Genomic DNA, 19,907 nt, shown 5'->3' with positions numbered 1-19,907 from the left:
GAGGTGATCAGTGGAGTACCGCAAGGATCTGTGCTGGCACCAATAATGTTTGCTATCTATATGAATGACATGGACGAGGACGTGAACTGCTACATGAGCTTCTTTGCCGATGACGCCAAACTGCTAAGGAAAATAGAAACTGATGAGGACTGTGAAGCACTGCAAGAAGACCTAAATAGGGTATGGAACTGGAGTCAGAAATGGGAAGTGGACTTTAATACTAAGAAGTGTAGCATAATGGAGTTTGGAAAAAGCAAAAACAGAATATCAGGAAAATATACAATTGGAACCAAAGAAGTAAAGAAAGTAGGATCCGAAAAAGATTTGGGAGTAATTATCACGAACGACTTGTCCTATGATATACAGATTAACAAAATTGTCGGGGAGACTTACAACTTGCTAAGATCAATAAAAGTGGCGTTTACATACTTGGACGAAGACATGATAAAAAAAATATTGGTTACATTGATAAGGCCTAGATTAGAGTATGCGGTGACATTGTGGTCCCCCAGTACCAAAAAGAATATAAAGAAAATAGAAAGAATCCAAAGAGCAGCTACAAAAATGGCACCTGCACTTGCAAACCTATCATACGAGGAGAGATTGGCTAAACTGGAGTTACCGACACTGGAGCAAAGAAGAGAGAGAGGTGACCTATTGACCATCTACAGACTCATGAGAGGCACAGAGGTACTCGATAGAGAGAACTTACTTAACTGGGACAAAAGAAACACAAGGGGACATGGAAAGAAAATAAAAAAACATAGCTATAGAAGAGAACTGAAGAAAAACAGTTTTCCTCATAGAGTTTTGGACACTTGGAACAAACTGGACAATGAAATAGTATGTGCAAAAACCATTCATGAGTTTAAAAACAAACTAGACACTGCAAGATACAAAGGCGGGACATCACGAGCATAGCTCCCCTTCCCGCAAAATACAACTAGGTAAATACACATGACAGTCAAAGTGACAGCAAAGTTTGGAACTCCAGAAAAAAAAATCAAATTTTGTGGATCTCAACGATGAGTACCTGTGTTGTATTAATAGGGAAGGGAAAAGCTTGTGGTGTTGTGGGAATGTGAAGAAAAAGGAGGAGGGGAGGGATTACTGAGCAAAATGGAAGGAAATGAGGAAAATGGACAAATGGGCCCCGGAAGTCGGAAGGAATGTCAACAAAAGATGTGCAGACGATAGAGGTGAAATCCAAGAGATTAGTAAAAATGTAAAAATTAGAAATATAGATAAGAGCAGTGCAATGGAAGGTGAAGATAATTATTTCCATGGATTTAATGAGGGAGGAGATGACAACATCCCCCGATTAGCAAGTCTAGAGAAAATGAACAAACAGGAGGTTAGGTTCAGTCAACTTTCACGCATAACACAAAGAGTTGATAAATTGGAAGAACTAAAGAAGGAGAACCAAAATAAAGAAATAGAAGAATTATAAAGACAGTTAAAAGAAGTAAAGGATGAGAATGAGGAATTAAAGAAGAATAATTAAGGGAATAAAGAGTCCATAGCAAAAGAGCTACATGGCTAGAGAAAAGTCCAAGAGAACAAGAAAATTGAAGTTAGAGATATAGTTAACCAACAGATAAAAGAATAAACTAAGGACACAGTTATTAAAGTGATGAGGGAGAAGGAGAATATAGTAAGAGACTTTGCGGATAAAAAGAAATGTATAATTATGTTAGGGATGGAAGAGAAGCATAATCCAAATAGGACTACAAGAGTAAAAGAGAAGGAAAAGTAAACAATATATTAGAAGTAGTTCAAGAGGAATAAGAAACAGGGAATGAAATTGAAGAAATGTATAAAATGGGGAAATACAATACAGATAAGACCAGACCAATTAACCTCTTCACTCCGGGGCACATCGCATGTCTGGCAGCATTAGCTGCCTGACGTGAGATGTTGCGTCATAATAATCGCATTATAAAAGATAAAGTCAGTGTTCAATCATTTCTCTTTCACCCTGTATTTTGATAACCATATAAAATTGATGAAGCCAGTTTAGAGAGAATGAAAATTACGTAGGTACGACTACTAAATATAATCGAGATGCCGACATCGGCATCATCAAGTACCCACTTGCTCCTCATGCCGCCTATGTAGGCATCACCGTATGGAAGTGGTTAAGGTTAAATTCAGGTCACAAACGACAGTAGAGAATATCTTGGCAAAAACAGGGAAACTAGCAAAAAGTGATCTATATAAACAGATATGGAAAAAAGAGAGATGAATAAAGAGGAAAGACAGGATAAGAAAACAAAAAGACTAGAAGCTAAGGAAAAAATGAGAACAGAACAGAGTCAAAGAGAAATTCTATTGGAAAGTAGTGGATATGAAAGTGAAGAAATGGTTCATAGCAGAGAAAAACAGAAGGGAAACAGAAAACAGGGTGGAAGTAGCAGAAAATTAAAAGTGTCTTACACAAATATAGATGGCTTAATAACAGGCTTGAATGAACTGAAAGAGTACCTGAAGAAAAAAGAACCAAACATAATGGGAATTGTAGAAACAAAATTGAAAGGTCTACTACCACACGACAGTGTAGGACATGGAGCATATAATTATTGGATTAGAAACAGAGAGGTAAAACAAGGGGGTGGAGTTAAGTTCCTGACTAAGAAGGATATAAATGTGAGGAATGTCACATATGGAAAGAATAGAGTAGAGATGATTATGATGGAAGTGGAGGACAGGGATGGGAGGAGCAGGAAGTTTGTGGTAATTTATGTGCCTCCTAAAATGGCTTCATGGGAAGAGAGAGAACACAAAAATATGTTAGAAGACACAAGGATAACACAAATAAGATACCAGTAATGGAAGATGGAGGGAGAATAATAGGTGACTTTAATTGTAAAGAAATGTATAAATCAACCAAAACTATTTTACAAATTTGTAAACGGCAAACTGAAAAACAAACAAGAATTAGAGAAACTACAACAAGGAGTTGAATACACAGAGAAAATAGAAATGGCAGAAATTATGAACAAGCATTTTAAATCTGGGTTTACGAGGGAGAACATACAACTTAGAGATGTCGAGTGGGAGAAAGTCCCCCCTATAAAAGAGAGAGAAGTAACAAGAAAAGAAATAGTGAATCACTTGAGTAATCTCAATATCTGAAAATCGCATGGACCAGATGAAATGACAAACTGGATTTTGAGAGAATGCAGGAATTAACTAACAGACAAAATACATAGTCAAATAAGCAGTTCCTTGAAAGAAGGAAAAGTTCCAGAAGATTGGAAAAGAGCAAATATAGTACCTATATATAAAGGGGGAAACAAGGAAGACCCTACTAACTATAGACTGGTTTCTCTTACAAGTATGATAGCTAAAATTTGTGAAAGAACGATCAAAATTAGATGGGTAAGGAATTTGGAAAAAAACAACATAATAAATCCAAGGCAGTTTGGATTTAGACAAGGATGATCATTTGTCTGAAACTTAATGTGTTTCTATTTGAGGCTAATAGATGTAATACAAGAGATGGATGGGCTGATTGTGTATTTCTAGACCTGAAAAAAGCTTTTGATAAGGTGCCACATAAAAAGTTGCTAAAGAAATTAGAAATTGCAGGAGGAATACAGGGCAAACTGCTAAAGTGGATGGAAGACTTCTTGCATGAAAGAAAAATGAGTGGTGGTAAGAGACAAACATTCTAAATGGGATGAAGTTATTAGTGAAGTTCCACAAGGAACAGTTCTGGCCCCAATAATGTTTGCTATATATATTAATGATATGGATAAAGGAATTGAAAGTTAAATGAGCTTCTTTGCAGACGATACAAAACTGTTGAAAAAAGTGAACACTAGAAGATTGTGAGTCCCTGCAGAGTGATCTCAATAAAGTATGGGAATGGAGTAGGAAGTAGATGGAATTCAATAGTAAGAAGTGTAGTATAATGGAATTTGGAAGAAGCAAAAAAAGAATAGTGGGATCAAATAAATTGGGAGAGGAAGAAATTAAAAAAGTAGAAAATGAGAAGGACCTGGGAGTCATCATTAAGAATAATATGTCCCCTGAGAAACATATAAACAAGATTTTTGGAGAAACTTATAATTTAATAAGAACAATCAAAGTGGCATTTACATACTTGGATGAAAAAATGGTGAAGAAAATACTGGTCACTTTGATAAGACCAAGACTGGAGTATGCAGCGATGATGTGGTCACCAAGTACAAAAAAATGTATAACAAAACTTGAAAGAATACAAAGGGCAATGTACGAAATTGGCACCAACACTCTCAAAACTATCATATGAGGAGAGACTAGCAAAACTTGAGCTACAGACAGAGTGAAGAAGAGAGGAGACTTGATACTATTTATAGAATCATGAAAGGTATAGAAACTATTGATAATAAAATGTGATAGTAGAGATAAAAGAGGGCACGGAAAGAAAACTAAGGAAAACAGTTATAGAAGAGACCTGAAAAAGAACAGCTTTCCCCACAGGGTAATAGATGTTTGGAACAAGTTAGATGAAAATGTGGTGTATGCAAAAAGGATACACAAATTTAAAAACAGTCTAGATAAAACGAGATATGAAGACAGGACACCACAAGCATAGCTCCCCTTCCCGTAAAATACAACTAGGTAAATGCACACTAGCACACTCTTACACGCACATGCACACACTCATTTTTTAGGTCACTCTCTCTCTATATATGTATATATATATATATATATATATATATATATATATATATATATATATATATATATATATATATACAGTCGAACCTTGAAAGCCTGGACCCCGAATGCCCGGACCCTGAATGCCCGGACCCTTGTATGACCGGTCGAAATGAACAAAGGGCGGACTTTTCAAGCAAAGTTCCCTATTTGTCCGCTAGGTGGCAGCGACGGCCATACACGTGTACTCAAACCCGGCCCAGTCAAGCCGCCACCAGGGCTGTCGTTTCGTAGAGGTAAGATAGATTCTGGATGAAGAGAACGCCCCCGTTCCGTTTTCTCACCACGTCGATCTTGTCGTATTCAGCTGCAAATACCCTGTTTGTCGTGCTGCCGCTGAATTTACTGAAAGTACTGCTACCCGAGGTAATTCCCCCTTCTCTGTGGAATCTCGCTCTGGCAGGATTATGCCCAGCATAACTCTCCCTGCACGATCGGCGTAGCCTGTGTGGTTCTTTTGAAAATCGCCTTTACGGCGGGAGAGGTGGGACCATTTCCATCAAGACAAGCCCGGTCTCGCACGCTCTAGGTGCACTTGGGCCTCGTGTTCGTTTGACTGCTTGCAAGATAGACAGGTTTAGACATAGCACCAACGCGCTAGATAACGTCCGCGATCACCCGTCCCTTAGATTACGATTTTTTTTTCCACGTTACCGTTGCGCCTTAATTAAGTAATTTTCTCGTTATCAGTGCCGCCATGGCGGCTACTGATACTTCGACTGACGTCGAAAAAGCGTCGATGCGCTCCAGGTTCAGCAGCTCCATCGGACGATGAAGCTGCTGTAGTGATGGCCCCAGCTAGTGTAAAGGGTGGCAAGCTCCCCACCTTCAAGGTCGTACCCTCAGCGGGGTACGACACTGCTTTTGAGGTGGTGAGAGCTCTTGAAAAGGGCCCACTCCGTGGCAAGCTTCTGTCCCTCCGGCCCCTCAGCGATGGTAACGTGCTGCTGTTACCAAGCACTTACGAACTTGTCGAGGAGCTGGACGGGATCAAGTCGCTCGGTGGCAAGCCAGTGAACTTGGAGCGTCTCAACCCGGAGGACAGGAAACATCGACTCGTGGTTCACGATTACCCGACCAGTTATATGACGGAGGCCATCGAAGACCACAGTCAGGTAATCGCGGCCACGAGGATGCGCCGATGGGACAAGACCCCACACGCCAGGTCCTTATAACGATCAAAGGCGAACCCTTTGATAAGATAGACCTGGGATGGTATGGCAGGTATGATGTACGAACGTACATCCCTGATCCTCTTCGTTGCTTCAGGTGTCAGCGCTATGGTCACCACCAGGCGAGGTGCACTGCTAAGCAACCCAAGTGCGCCATTTGCAGCATGCCTCATGCCACCGAGACTTGTCTCAACAAGTTCAAGGCTGGCACTGAGACTGTTGCCAAGTGCCCCAATTGTGGAAAGAAGCACCACGCCTGGAATACCTCATGCGCAGTGCGTAAAGTGCAGGCCATTGCCTCTAAGGAGAGGACAGAGAAGCGACAGGACTTCATACCTGCCCCCCCCCCCCCCAGGAACATTTGTATGGGGCAGCAGGAAACACTCTCCTACTACTATACCACAACCACCTACACACAGTGCTCCTGATCTGAACAATCAGGAGCACTTTCCTTCACTGAAACCAGCTCCTACACAGACTAACACAAAGACACAACCAGCTCCAAAAAAAGCCACACCCACCTCTAAACCCGTGCCCGCCTCTAAACCCGCACCCACCTCCAAATCCACGCCTGCCTCCAATCCCACCCCCAAACCTAAAGCCAAACCCACGCCCCCAGTACCAACCCCACGAGCACAGGACCGACGGTCCCCTCCACCTCAATATCCGTCTAATGTCATCCCCCTTAGGGAGGATGATATCGACCTGATTGTGACTGCTGTCGTCTCTGCAGTCGCTACTACTCTCGGGGAAAGCGACCCAGAGAAGATGCTAGTCATGGTGGATAGGGCCGTCAAGAACGTGCTCAAACTCCTAAAAGAGAATAGGAACCCTAGGTGAAAGGAGAGGACTCCCTCCCCCTCTACCTCCTCCTCTCCTGCCTCCTCCCCTGCCTCCTCCCCCGCCTTTTCCACTACCTCTTCCTCAACCTCCTCCTCCTCCCCCTCCTCCTCCTCCCCCTCCTCCTCCTCCCCCTCCTCCTCCACTTCCCCCAAGCCCGCCACACCCACTTTTACCATTGGGAAAGCTACACCCACATCTTCAAAAACTAGGAAAGTGTCGTCTGCTAAACCCCAACGTCATTTTGCACTGAGGCTTGAAGACTCCTCTCCTGATGAGGAGGGAAACGCTCCCACTGTTACAAAGTCGCAACCCATCTTGTCGTCTGACCGGGGAGGACAAGATGAGGCTGTAATGGAAACCGACAGGGAAGAACATCGCCCTGTTCAATAATCACTTAAGGTTGCTACAGTGGAACGTAAACGGGTTCTGCAGCAAAAGCTCGTATCTCCTTGCGCTTGCGCAAGAGCATGATTACGACATCATACTTCTCCAGGAGACATTGGTGAGCGATGAGGTGCGATTTCCGGGATATCGCATCTTCTCCCTCCCTCGCTTACCCACTACTAGGGGTTGCATGATCTTAGTTAAATCATCCATCCCCTGTAGTGAGATCATGGACCCTGTATCATGTGGGGATGGTGTAGAAGTTCTTGCGGTTCGACTTCATCGGGCCCACGAAACGTACACCATCTACAACATGTACAGGGGCCAGAGAGCGGAAGTGGACCTTGGAGAAGTGTGTGCTCTTGCTGCGGACAGGCTCCTCATCATAGGAGGGGACTTCAACGCCCATCATGATATTTTGATGTCGCCCCAAGGGCCCAATGTCGCTGGGCGCCACTTAAGTTATGTACTAGATGAATGCCCTGCCATTGCGTTGTTGAATGATGGTAATCCAACGCACGTGCAAGGTGGACGACTTGATCTGACCTAGGCGACGGCCACTCTCCTCCCTAGGGTAACCTGGGAGGTGCATCCTATTGTCACTAGCGATCACTTCGGTGTCTCTGTGCACATACGGGATACACCACCCATACCAGCTTTATTACCTGTTCCCAGGTGGAAGACAGCTTTGGCAAACTGGCCAATATTTGCGAGGTCTATTGAAGAATGGGCAGCTTCCTACGTTCCACCACAGGACGTGGAAACGTTAGAAGCTGACTTTTCTGCAGCCCTTCAGGTGGCTGCCAACAGAGCCATCCCAAAGACTCGCCAGTCCCCCAGAGAACATAAGAACAGCTGGTACTATACCCCCGAGGTGAGAGAGGCCTACCATCGGGTGAACATGCTCAGGCGTGTTTTCCGACGGCGCCGAACTCAGACCAATTTGGCCAACTTGCGCGCTGTAGTTCATGACGCTCACGTCATAGCTGCAGATGCCAGAAGAGCTAAATTTCTTGAATGGTGTGAGGGCTTTAACGCTCACACCTCCCTAGCAGAGCTGTGGTCTAAGCTCCGTAAAGCTACTGGCAGGACTCAACCGCGACACACCCATCATGCCCCTGATGCTGAGGCGCAGCGGGTGGTGCAGGAGTTTGCCTCTTGCTCCAGCAGCACCTCACTCCCGCAGTGTGTTCAAGACACACTGCAGGACCTCCAAGGAGTGAGGCGTCATAGTGTTGAGGACATGATGAGTCGATCGGATGATACTGACGCTAGCTTTACGCTTCAGGAGCTACGGGTCACGCACAGGACCAGCTCAGACACGGCACCTGGAGAGGACCTCATCACCTATTCCATGCTGACCCACCTTGGGCCAGCGGATGACGAGGCACTTCTAAGGGTGATAAACGCGTCTTGGAGGACTGGCAAGCTACCAACAGCTTGGAAGACGGCAATCATAACGCCAATTCCAAAGCCAAAGGAACCTAGTGCTTATCGCCCCATCAGCCTGACAAGCTGCATGGGGAAGACAGCGGAGAGGATGGTGCTAAATAGGCTGCTGTGGAAGGTGGATCCAATGCATGAGCATATCCATGCTTACTGCAAGGGCACTGGCACAGCAAACCGTATTGCAACACTCCTCAATGCTGTCAGTGGCACACCGTCCATCATGGTCTTTTTGGATTTGGAAAAGGCGTTTGAGCTGGCTAGTCCACTTGTGATATTAGACACCCTTGCTTGCAAGGGCGTAAAAGGCAAGCTGCTTTCTTGGATATCTGACTATCTCAGTCACCGGTCTGCGAAAGTACGCTTCCAGGGTCATATATCAGAGGCCAGAATGCTGGAGAATGGCACTCCACAGGTGGGGGGGGGGGTCCTCAGCCCCACTCTGTTCAATGTGCTCGTCTCCAACATTCTGGAACTACCTCTACCCAATGGGTGCAAGGTCATCTGCTGTGCAGATGACATTGCGCTCATAATTACTAGGAAACGGCAGTGCTTCAACAGGGCTCAACGCTGTTTAAGCACTGTAGCGACGGAATGTTGCAGGTTAGGGTTAAAGATCTCCCCTACAAAATTGAAGGCCATGGCATTGAGACTCTGGAAAGAAGGGAAGCACCTCACCATCCAGGACCTTAGGCTGGACTGGGTTCACCAGTATCAGCATCTGGGGGTCTGGATTGATGAGAGGCTCATCTTTCAGAAGGAACTAGCCTATCTCAAGGAGAGACTGAAGGCAAGAACCACAGTTATGAGAGCAATGACGGGGAAGACACTTGGTGCCACGCATCAGGTCCTTCGCACATTCTATGTGCAAGCTGTCCACAGCTTAGTGGACTACGCAGCCCCAGCTCTCATAAATGTGGCGACTGCCAAGCTTGAAGACCTGGAGCCTTGCCAAAATGCCGCAGCAAGAATTATCCTGGGAGCTCAACCTTGGACCAAGATTGTTAACCTCCAGATGGAGGCTTCATTGCCTTCATTAACATCACGGGTCAGAAGGCTGGAGGTTGACTTTCTTGCCAAGATACTCCAGAGCCCCAGGATAACCGAGCTGAGTCAGAGCCTTGTGATAGCTCTGGGACGGGTGGATACTCTTATCCACTCTGATACCTGGCTATCACAGGTGGCTGGGCTCCTGGACTCCTTCAGGCTCACCAGCGTTCTCCTTGAGAAGGGTAGGGACTCTCCACACCCAGAGTTCAAGCCCCCACCACCATGGCTGTCGATACCTGCAACCTTCGTTGTCACAAAGCTTCCCAGTAAGAATAAGTTATGTGATCAGGAAAGAGAACGAGCGCAGGCCCTACAAGGCATCCGCACACTGTCGGAACCTGGAATGGCGGTCTATTACACGGATGGCTCCGTAGACCCCAACAGGCCTCGTAGTGCAGGGGCTGCTTTCGTGACGGATGGTCTGACCTACGGCAGGAGAGTATCTGATCATGCGTCCACTCTCCAAGCTGAGGCCATAGCGGTTCAAGGAGCATTAGAGCATGCTCTAATATCACGAACTGGTCCTGTAGTGATCCACACGGACTCACAGTCTGCTAGACAGCTTGGATTCAACACAGCCCAGCGACAATGTACGCCTACTGACCTCCATCCTAACACTCCTGCTGAAGCTACATCAGCAAGGCAGGAGTGTTACGCTCAACTGGGTGCCGAGTCATGTGGGCATTCCAGGTAACGAGCTAGCTGACGCCGCAGCAGAAGTGGCGCACCAAAGACCCGAAGTCGATGTTGTTGTCCCTCTTAGCAGAAATCAGTTGTGCATACGCACCAGGGCTCTCAATCAGGTACAACAGTTCCTCCAGCACAGACTGGAGGCAGAGGTGTCAGAGAGGGCGAGGTAGTACAGGGCAGTCACAGACTATGAGCCCCTTGTACTTCCTCGCTCCACACCTAGAAAAGTGGAAACTCTGCTCTTCCGTCTGCGGCTGGAGGACCGTTGTTTCTGGCAGATTAAGACCAACCCGACAGCAGGAGAGAAGAAATGCCAACATTGCCGCCACCCAGAAGCCACCTTAGAACACTACCTCAAGAATTGCCCCGCAACTGCTTTTCTGAGGAGAGGGCCTCCGACAACATCTGAGGGTCTTGTGCGTCGCCTATGCCGCCACTTAAGTAATTACGAACTGCGTCGGCTGGTGGAGTGTCAGCCCCCCCTATAAATTTATATTTATACATTTACTGTTAACATCTACATTACTTGAAACACCAACACCGAACACAGTATGAAGGGTGCATTCACTAGGATGTGCATACGTATTTCACATGCGTATGCACATCTTGTGAATGTATGAGTGGGTGTGGTTTAACCCGCACACACTCATAATTGAAAAAATCACCCTCCAAACGGGCTCACATGAAAAGCCCGTGGGAACAATTCCCAAATTTTACAGAACAGAAACGTTTCGTAGAATTTTGTACCTGAACGTAGTAAAATAGCGGCATGTGGCAACTGCACTAGGACATTAGGAATTTTTTCCTATATATCAGCGGGCCGTTAAAAACAATCAAAAACTCAAACTTTTGTTTAAAAATCGTAGAACTAGTTATCAAATAATAAATGGTACATCAAAATATGACTTTTATTGGTAATTGTGTTACTTATAAAATATCATACCCCAAAAGATACGTTTTTACCATGTAGAAAAAATTCTACGCTAAAGTTTCAGCTTTCTTTTAGTGTCATATTACCATATGAAGATCAAGCAAAATACTTGGGTCTGATTTTGGACAAAAGGTTGACATTCACTTATCACATAAATGAGGTTGTATACACTGTTAAACAGCGACTTAATATACTAAAGGTAGTGTCTTGTTTCAACTGGGGAGTAGATCGTATAACATTAATAAGGCTTTACCAAACACTGTGCCTTAGCAAAATGGATTATGGATGTCAAATTTATGGATCGACATGTAAAACTTCATTAAAGAAGCTTGATATAGTCCACAATATGGCTTTGCGGATCTGTTCAGGAGCCTATAGAACATCTCCAGTGGATAGCTTGTATGTGGACGCAGGAGTTCCTCCCCTCTATATTTGCAGGGAGGAATTAAGCCTTAGATATATATCTTGTCTTGACATCCAAACAGAATCCACACTTCAAATATGTAAAGCAGCCGGTAGACAGAGCTCCAAGGAAAAGTACTCTGCCAAAACCTTTAGAAGTGAGATGTGAAGTTGGGACAGAGAAGGTAGGACTTGTTCCTAATACAATTGCTGAGATCACGCCTCCCAAATTCCCTCCTTGGAACCGATGCCCCACTGTAATATGTCCTCTTAAAAAGAAGAAAAATAGAACTGCTGTAGAGTTAAAAAGCGAATTTTTAGAACATTTATCAGTACATGCTGATTCAATTTTTATTTATACAGATGGATCAAAATCCCAAGATGGTGTTGGTTGTGCTGTTGTATCTGATAGCACAGTTTTAAAGAGAAAGTTGCCTCATTTTAGCTCTGTTTTTACTGCTGAACTGCTGGCAGTCAGCAACGCCCTCAAATTTGTTTTTAATTCTGTTCCATGTAATAAGAATGTCGTTATTTTCACAGACTCCATGAGCATTGTATCCTCTCTAAATACATTATTACCTCGTCACTTTTTAATCCAAGAAATACATGACTGGTTGATTCTCATTAACAACAGAAAGAAAATAAAAGTAAACTTTTGCTGGGTGCCATCCCATGTGGGTATCACTGGAAGTGAACAGGCTGATGCTGCAGCGAAAACCGCCACTAGGCTCAACCATATAACAGACCAAAAGATCCCACATACAGATTTCAAACAAGTAATTCATTGTTATACAATGGAAAAATGGCAAGAACAATGGACAAGGCTGGACGGTAGTTACAAGTTAAAAGAGATTGACCCCATGGTGAACCCTTGGAAGTCTCATTCTTTGGACAGAAGGTCAAGTATTGTTCTAACAAGATTGAGAATTGGCCATTCCTACATTACCCATAAATGTTTGATGGCAAGTGGAGCAGAAAGGCTGGCCCCCCAATGTCCCACTTGCCAAGTAGTTTTTACAATAAAACACATTTTAATTCAGTGCCCTGCATTCTCTAATAAGCGTAGGGCAAATTTTTTAACAAATTTATCTTTTAAACAAATTTTAGGGGAGGAAGCTCACGTGAAGTTTTTGAAAGACATCGGTTTATTTTATGAAATTTAAGATTGTGTATATGTGTTTTTGTGAATGTTTATTGTTTTTACTGTTTTACTTGAATTTTTATCTATATGAGATAAATATGCGCTAAATGGCCTACAGGCTCTGGCGCTTGGCCTTTGAGCCAAAATTTTTTATAAATCATAAATCTCTCTCTCTCCCACTCTCTCTCTCTCCCTCTCTCCCCTCCTCCCCTCTCTCTCCCCTCTCTCCTCTCTCACTCACCTCTCTCTCCCTGCCCTCTCTCTCTGTGCCCTTTCTCTTCCTGCCCTCTTTCTTCCACCTCCATCTCTCCCTACTGTCTCTCTCCATCCTTTCTCTCTCTCTCTCTCTCTCTCTCTCTCTATCCCTCTCTCTCTATCCCTCTCTCTCTATCCCTCTCTCTCTCATCCTCTTGTTCTCTCTTACTCTCACTCTGTCCCTCTCCCTGCCTCTGTGTATGTCTCTCTCTATCTCTCTCTCTCTCTCTCTCTCTCCCCCTCTCCCTCTCCCCCTCCCTCTCTTTTCTCCTTTTTATCTGTCTGGCCTCTGTCCTTTATTTTTCTTGTCTCTCCTTTGCCCTCTTTCTCTCTCCTTTTTTTTTCTTATGGTCATATATGTTGGTTTTTGTCATTAGAAATTAAAACAATGATGTGGACCTTTTACTTTTTTTACTGGAAACATGAGAACAACTTTTTAGTCAGGTCACCTTGATGTTAAAGTTATAATATACAAAGGAGGCTGTTTATATTAAGAATCACTAATCTTTAGTAGTGGATAAACTTGTTTTAATGTTATTTTACAATAATTAGTAGTTGTTTGTGATTATAATTGTTTCAGGTGACTCAAAAAAGGAACAGAGTGGCTTTGCAGAGAAGTTAACTGTACAGGTACTGAGAAACATTCAGATTACCATCAAGGATATCCACATCAGGTAACTGACTAGTTATATAATTTAACAACACATGTACATATACATATACAAACTGGGAAAAAATTAAAATAAAGAAACAAAGATGGAAGAGATGTGGAACATTTGAAAAGAAAAATGCAATGAGGAAACAAATAAATACCAAAGAAGAAACAAAAAATGGTATACATAAAGTGGGGGTATAATATGTATGTATATATATGTATTTACCTAGTTGTATTTTGCGGGAGAAGAGCTATGCTCATAGGGACCCGCAGTTGTATCTTTCCGCATCCAGTTCTTTCTTAAAGTCGTGTATAGTTTTAGCACTCACTGTTTTCTCTTTTAATTTATTCCATGTATCTATCACTCTATGTGGAAAGCTATTCTTTTTCAGATCTCTTCTGTAACTCCTTCTTAAGTTTCTTCTTGTGTCTCCTTGTATTTCTATTGTCCCATTTAAGTAGATCATCCCTGTCAAGGACATCCATCCCTTTCATAATTCTATATATGGATATCAAATCGCCTCTTTCTCTTCTTTGCTCCAGAGTTAATAATTTTAGTTTTTCTAATCTTTGTTCATATTTCAGCATACTGAGTGTTGGTGCCATCTTTGTTAGTGCTCTTTGAATTCTTTCTAGTTTCTTTGTTGTTGTTTTTTGTACTGGGTGACCATAGTGTCACTGCATACTCCAATTTTGGTCTTATCAGTGTAACTATGATTTTCTTCACCATCTCCTCATCCATGTAGTCAAAGGCCACTTTCATTGATCTTATTAAGTTGTAGGTTTCTCCAACTATTTCATTTACATGTTTGTCTGGTGTCATGTCATTTGAAATGATCACTCCTAGGTCTCTGAATTTACTTTTGTATGTATGTATGTATATATATACAGACGCTCCTCTACTTACGTTCATTCGTTTTACATTTTTTCAATTTTACGTTTGAACTGACTAAAAAAAAATTGTAAAAAAAAATAATAATTTGAGTGAATTTTTTAGTTCAGCGCGCGCTCCGTAGTTCAAGCGATACTTGCGCATCATGCTGCGTCCATTGTTTACATTTTACAAACGACAAACTGAACATGCCTTGCCTCCTCCTCCTCCTCCTCCACCATCTCAATTTATGTCGCTTGAATTTAATTGATTTGAAATTAATGTTATTATTTTACAATGTTATGTGTATAATTAATGATTTAGGGGTGTTTTATAAGATACGGTAATAGAATTTACGGATGTATAGTACAGTAACAACTTACGTTCATTTTCAACTTCCGTTTGGCCGTTCGGAACGTAACTAAAACGTAAGTTGAGGAGCGTCTGTATATATATATATATATATATATACACACATACAGCCACTCCTCGTTTAACGACGACAATTGGGACCAGCGCGCCATCGTTAACCGAATTGGTCGTTAAGCGAAAGTGTATACATATACGTACATGTACTGTATGTACAATGTCCAGCAATACATGTATCTTTATTTTCGTGTATTTTCCCTCTTTTATACAGTATATTAAAGCTTTATTTACTGTTTATTTACGGTGGTCTCAAACTGTCCGGAAATAGATTCAATTTGGAAGTAGGTAGAAACAACTTTGCCAACCGTGTAGTTAATGAATGGAATAAACTTCCTGCACAGGTAGTGCAATGTAGTTCAGTTCGAAGCTTTAAGAATCATTTAGATAAATACCTAAGTAAGATGCTGTAATGATTATAATTTATCTTATATTATTTGTTTTTGTTTTGTTATCATTTGTCTGTCTGATTTTTATTTATTATTATATGTCAATTTATTATTATTTACTATTTACCTCTTTGTTTATTATTTAACTATACCTATGCATTTATTTATGTATTTTATTTGTTATTTACATTATCATAGTTTTTATTTATTATTTTATCATTAATATGATTTTTTTTTTGCATCCGACCTAGATATGGATCAAAAGGTCTCCTGTCGGTATGCTCCGCCTTTGTAATCCTTTGTAATTACCGTATATGACCAAATCCGCGTATGCTGACATTCCATATTGAATACCGGGGTATTTTTTTAGTTTCAACCATGGGCGCAATATAGCAAAAGAAAATTAATTATTAATTTTGTGAATTAAAATGTATCAACGTAATATGCAATTTTGTGGGTGGAAATGAAAGTAAAAAATACCATGCTACAAGAAAATATGCTAATGAACGAAGTCGGTAGCATAGGATTAGGACGCCATCTTGTTGTCTGCCAACGTCTCTCACGACGACGACAACGAGGACGAGCCAGATGACATTTAATTTGCAGGTAATGATTTATCAAACACAGGTCAGGTTAGTTTAGATTAGGTTAGACGAATTCATCATCCTTTTATTTCTTCGACATCGGCATCTATCATAACAAACATGGTGTACCATTCGTCCGACATGACTTCGTTACTTACGAAACTTGTTTTAGCACCTCTTTTTTTTTCCGCTCACAAAATTGCATATTACTTTGATACATTATAATTTACAAAATTAATAATTAATTTTCTATTGCTATATTGCGCCCATGGTCGAAACTAAAAATTTACCAATACCGGTATATACTGTACCCCAGGTAGTTTTTGCAGCTTGCAGGATGGTAATGTAGACCTAAGCTTCAGAACATTTTACCTCACAGCTAATATCCACCGTACAAGTTCAATTATAACATCATACAAATTTGCCTCAGCCAACTTAATTATCGTACACGACGTCATAACTTCGGGAGATTTATGTTAAACGTCTGTCATAAAGCCTGTCGTAACTCCGCGTCATCGCTAACCGAGTAGGTTGTTAAACAAGGAGTACCTGTATATACAGTAGAAGCCCGATTTAACGAAACAATTCAGCCAAGGTCCAGTCCGCTAAAGTGAATTTTCCGTTAAATTGAGCGAGTGAGCGTTGGTGTAACAGTGTTGCCAGAGCAGATTGTAAAAATGATACGTACCTAAAAATTCCCTAGTGTACACACACACACATACAGTATATATATTATTGTAAGTGAATTATAGGCAGCACAATCGTGAATTGCAAACGAACAGCAACATGCAGTAATTTGTTGCAACATGTATTTACCTAGTATTTACCTAGTTGTATTTTACGGGAAGGGGAGCTATGCTCGTGGTGTCCCGTCTTCATATCTCATTTTATCTAAACTATTTTTAAATTCATGTATTGTATTTGCACACACAACTTTCTCATCTAACTTGTTCCAACTGTCTATTACTCTGTGAGGAAAGCTGTTCTTTTTCAGATCTCTTCTATAGCTGTCTTTTTTTTATTTTCTTTCCGTGTCCTCTTGTATTTCTATCATCCCATTTTATCAGATTCTCTCTATCAGTAATTTCTATGCCTTTCATGATTCTGTAAATAGCTATCAAATCTCTTCTCTCTCTTCTTTGCTCTAAGGTGTACGTAATAGAAAATACAGTTCAGTACACTGTATATACAGTACATTTACATGCCTGTATTACAGTTATTATTACAGAATTATTAGTATAAAAGTATTATTATTAGTGTTAGAGTATTATTCTTATGTGTTTCTATGCCATATCATACATTACCTATACGTATACCGCTACGAAAATTTATGGGTGTTAGGGCGATATTTTCGATGACTGGACTTTTGGCATGACCGGACTTTTGGCATGACCGGACTTTTGGCATGACCGGACCACCCTTCCCCCCAATTAGTCCTGGCTTTCGAGGTTCGACTATATATATTTATATGATTTACCTAGTTGTATTTTACGGGAAGGGGAGCTATGCTCGTGGTGTCCCGTCTTCATATCTAATTTTATCTAAACTATTTTTAAATTCATGTATTGTTTTTGCACACACCACTTTCTCGTCTAACTTGTTCCAACTGTCTATTACTCTGTGAGGAAAGCTGTTCTTTTTCAGATCTCTTCTATAGCTATCTTGATTTTCTTTCCATGTCCTTATGTATTTCTATCATCCCATTTTATTAGATCCTCTCTATCAATAATTTCTATGCCTTTCATGACTCTGTAAATAGCTATCAAATCTCCTCTCTTCTTTGCTCTAGTGTCTGTAGCTAAGTTTTGCTAGTCTCTCTTCATATGATAGTTCTGAGAGGGTGCCGATCTTGTAATTACTCTGTATTCTTTCAATTTTTTTTTATACATTTTTTTGTACTTGGTGACCACATTGTTGCTGCATATTCCAATCTTGGTCTTATCAAAGTGATTAGTATTTTCTTCACCATTTCTTCATCCAGGTATGTAAATGCCACTTTGATTGTTCTTATTAAATTATAAATTTCTCCAAAAATCTTATTTTATACTACGACTGTCCCTCCGTTATGCTGTCCCCCAGCCCCTTGCTGCTGTCCTGTACCATTCTCTTAGTATTCATTTTCTGCTGTGGGGGAATTCCCTGTGGTGGGGGAAAAGAATACTGCCAACAAGTATTTCCACTTGGATCGTAAGAGGCGAGAAGAAAGGGACGGGGAGTGGGACTAGGCATCCTTCTCCTTGTAGCCCCACAGGGGACATTTTTAAACGAAAAAGTAAAGGTCTGGGAGTTTTCTGTCCTCTTGTATTTCTATCATCCCATTTTATTAGATCCTCTCTATCAATAATTTCTATGCCTTTCATGATTCTGTAAATAGCTATCAAATCTCCTCTCTTCTTTGCTCTAGTGTCTATAGCTCAAGTTTTGCTAGTCTCTCTTCATATAGTTCTGAGAGTGTTGGTGCCAATCTTGTAATTACTCTTTGTATTCTTTCAAGTTTTTTTATACATTTTTTTGTACTTGGTGACCACATTGTTGCTGCATATTCCAATCTTGGTCTTATCAAAGTGATTAGTATTTTCTTCACCATTTCTTCATCGATGTATGTAAAGGCCACTTTGATTGTTCTTATTAAATTATAAGTTTCTCCAAAAATCTTATTTTATACTACGACTGTCCCTCCGTTATGCTGTCCCCCAGCCCCTTGCTGCTGTCCTGTACCATTCTCTTAGTATTCATTTTCTGCTGTGGGGGAATTCCCTGTGGTGGGGGAAAAGAATACTGCCAACAAGTATTTCCACTTGGATCGTAAGAGGCGAGAAGAAAGGGACGGAGAGTGTGACTAGGCATCCTTCTCCTTGTAGCCCCAGAGGGGACATTTTTAAACAAAAAAGTAAAGGTCTGGGGGTTTTCTGACCAGCACCCTAAGGTTTGGGTCTTTTAATGTGCATGGATGTGGTACATATGAGAGTAAAAGGGAAGAGATAGGTAGTATGTTTGTGAGAAGAAAGATGGATGTGTTGGCTTTGAGTGAAACTAAGTTGAAAGGGAAGGGTGAGTGTAAGTTTGGGAGTGTAAGTGGGAGGTTATCAGGAGTGAAGAGAGGGCGAGGGAGGGAAGGGGTGGCTATTCTAGTAAGTGAAGAGATAGGTAAACGGGTAGTGGAGTGGAAGGAGGTTTCCTCAAGGATAATGTGGATGGTGAAACTGGGAAAGGAGATGTGGGTCTTTGTAAGTGTATATGGGCCTGGCAGTGAGAAGAGTGTAGAAGAAAGGGAGGCCTTTTGGATAGATTTAAATGAGTGCATAGAGGATTTAGGGAGAAATGTCAATGTAATAGTACTGGGAGACCTTAATGCTAGGGTAAGAAATTATGCAATTGATGGAGTGGTTGGGAAATGTGGAGTTCCAGGAAAGAATCGTAGTGGAGAGTTGATGGTGGAAATGTGTCTAGAGAGTTGATGATAGCAAATACAGTGTTTCGGAAGAAAGTCAAGCATAAGTACATATGGGAGAGGGTGGTGGATGGAAGGATGGTAGATAGAGCGTTGATGGATTATGAAGTGATAAATAGGAAGAGTTAAGGATGTACATGTGCTAAGGGGAGAGGGTGGGGGAATATCAGATCCTTTTTTGGTGGAAGGTAAGTTGAGAGTGGAGGATAGATGGAGAAAGAGGAAAGGGACAAAAGGTAGGGAGGTGCTTAGAGTGAACTCTGAATGAAAAGGAAAAGGAGGAGTAGTAAAAGAAGAAGCTGAAGGAGGAGTGGGAGGGAGTGAAGGATAGAGTAGAGGTAGGTGTGGAGGAGGAATGGGGATGGTTCAAGGAGGGAGTCACAAAGTGTGTAAGGATGGTGTGTGGAACATGAAGGACAGGAGGAAATAGAAGGAAGGGTAGTGAATGGTGGGATGAGGAAACAAAGAAGGTTGAAGAGAAAAAGAGAGCTTTCACAGATTGGTTACAAA

At 41.7% G+C, this 19,907-nt stretch overlaps 1 protein-coding gene across 11 annotated transcripts in view; it reads left to right on the top strand.

The window, feature by feature from the left end:
- The window catches only part of Vps13 (vacuolar protein sorting 13C), a 1,483,510-nt gene that overhangs the window by 212,417 nt on the left and 1,251,186 nt on the right, over nt 1-19,907 (top strand). For 9 of the 11 annotated variants that reach the window (XM_076210284.1, XM_076210280.1, XM_076210283.1 and 6 more), the window contains one exon: nt 13,602-13,695. The exons of the other annotated variants lie outside the window; for them this stretch is intronic. In XM_076210284.1, coding sequence (XP_076066399.1) covers nt 13,602-13,695 — 94 coding nt within the window. The remainder of the gene's footprint in view (nt 1-13,601; nt 13,696-19,907) is intronic. 11 annotated transcript variants of the gene reach the window in all.

Source organism: Oratosquilla oratoria, chromosome 27 (assembly GCF_046742065.1).
Source record: "Oratosquilla oratoria isolate Oo_2021 chromosome 27, ASM4674206v1, whole genome shotgun sequence".
In the NCBI taxonomy this organism is placed as follows: domain Eukaryota; kingdom Metazoa; phylum Arthropoda; class Malacostraca; order Stomatopoda; family Squillidae; genus Oratosquilla; species Oratosquilla oratoria.
Note: the sequence above shows the minus strand (reverse complement) of the source record. Positions and strands in the feature narration are given on the sequence as shown.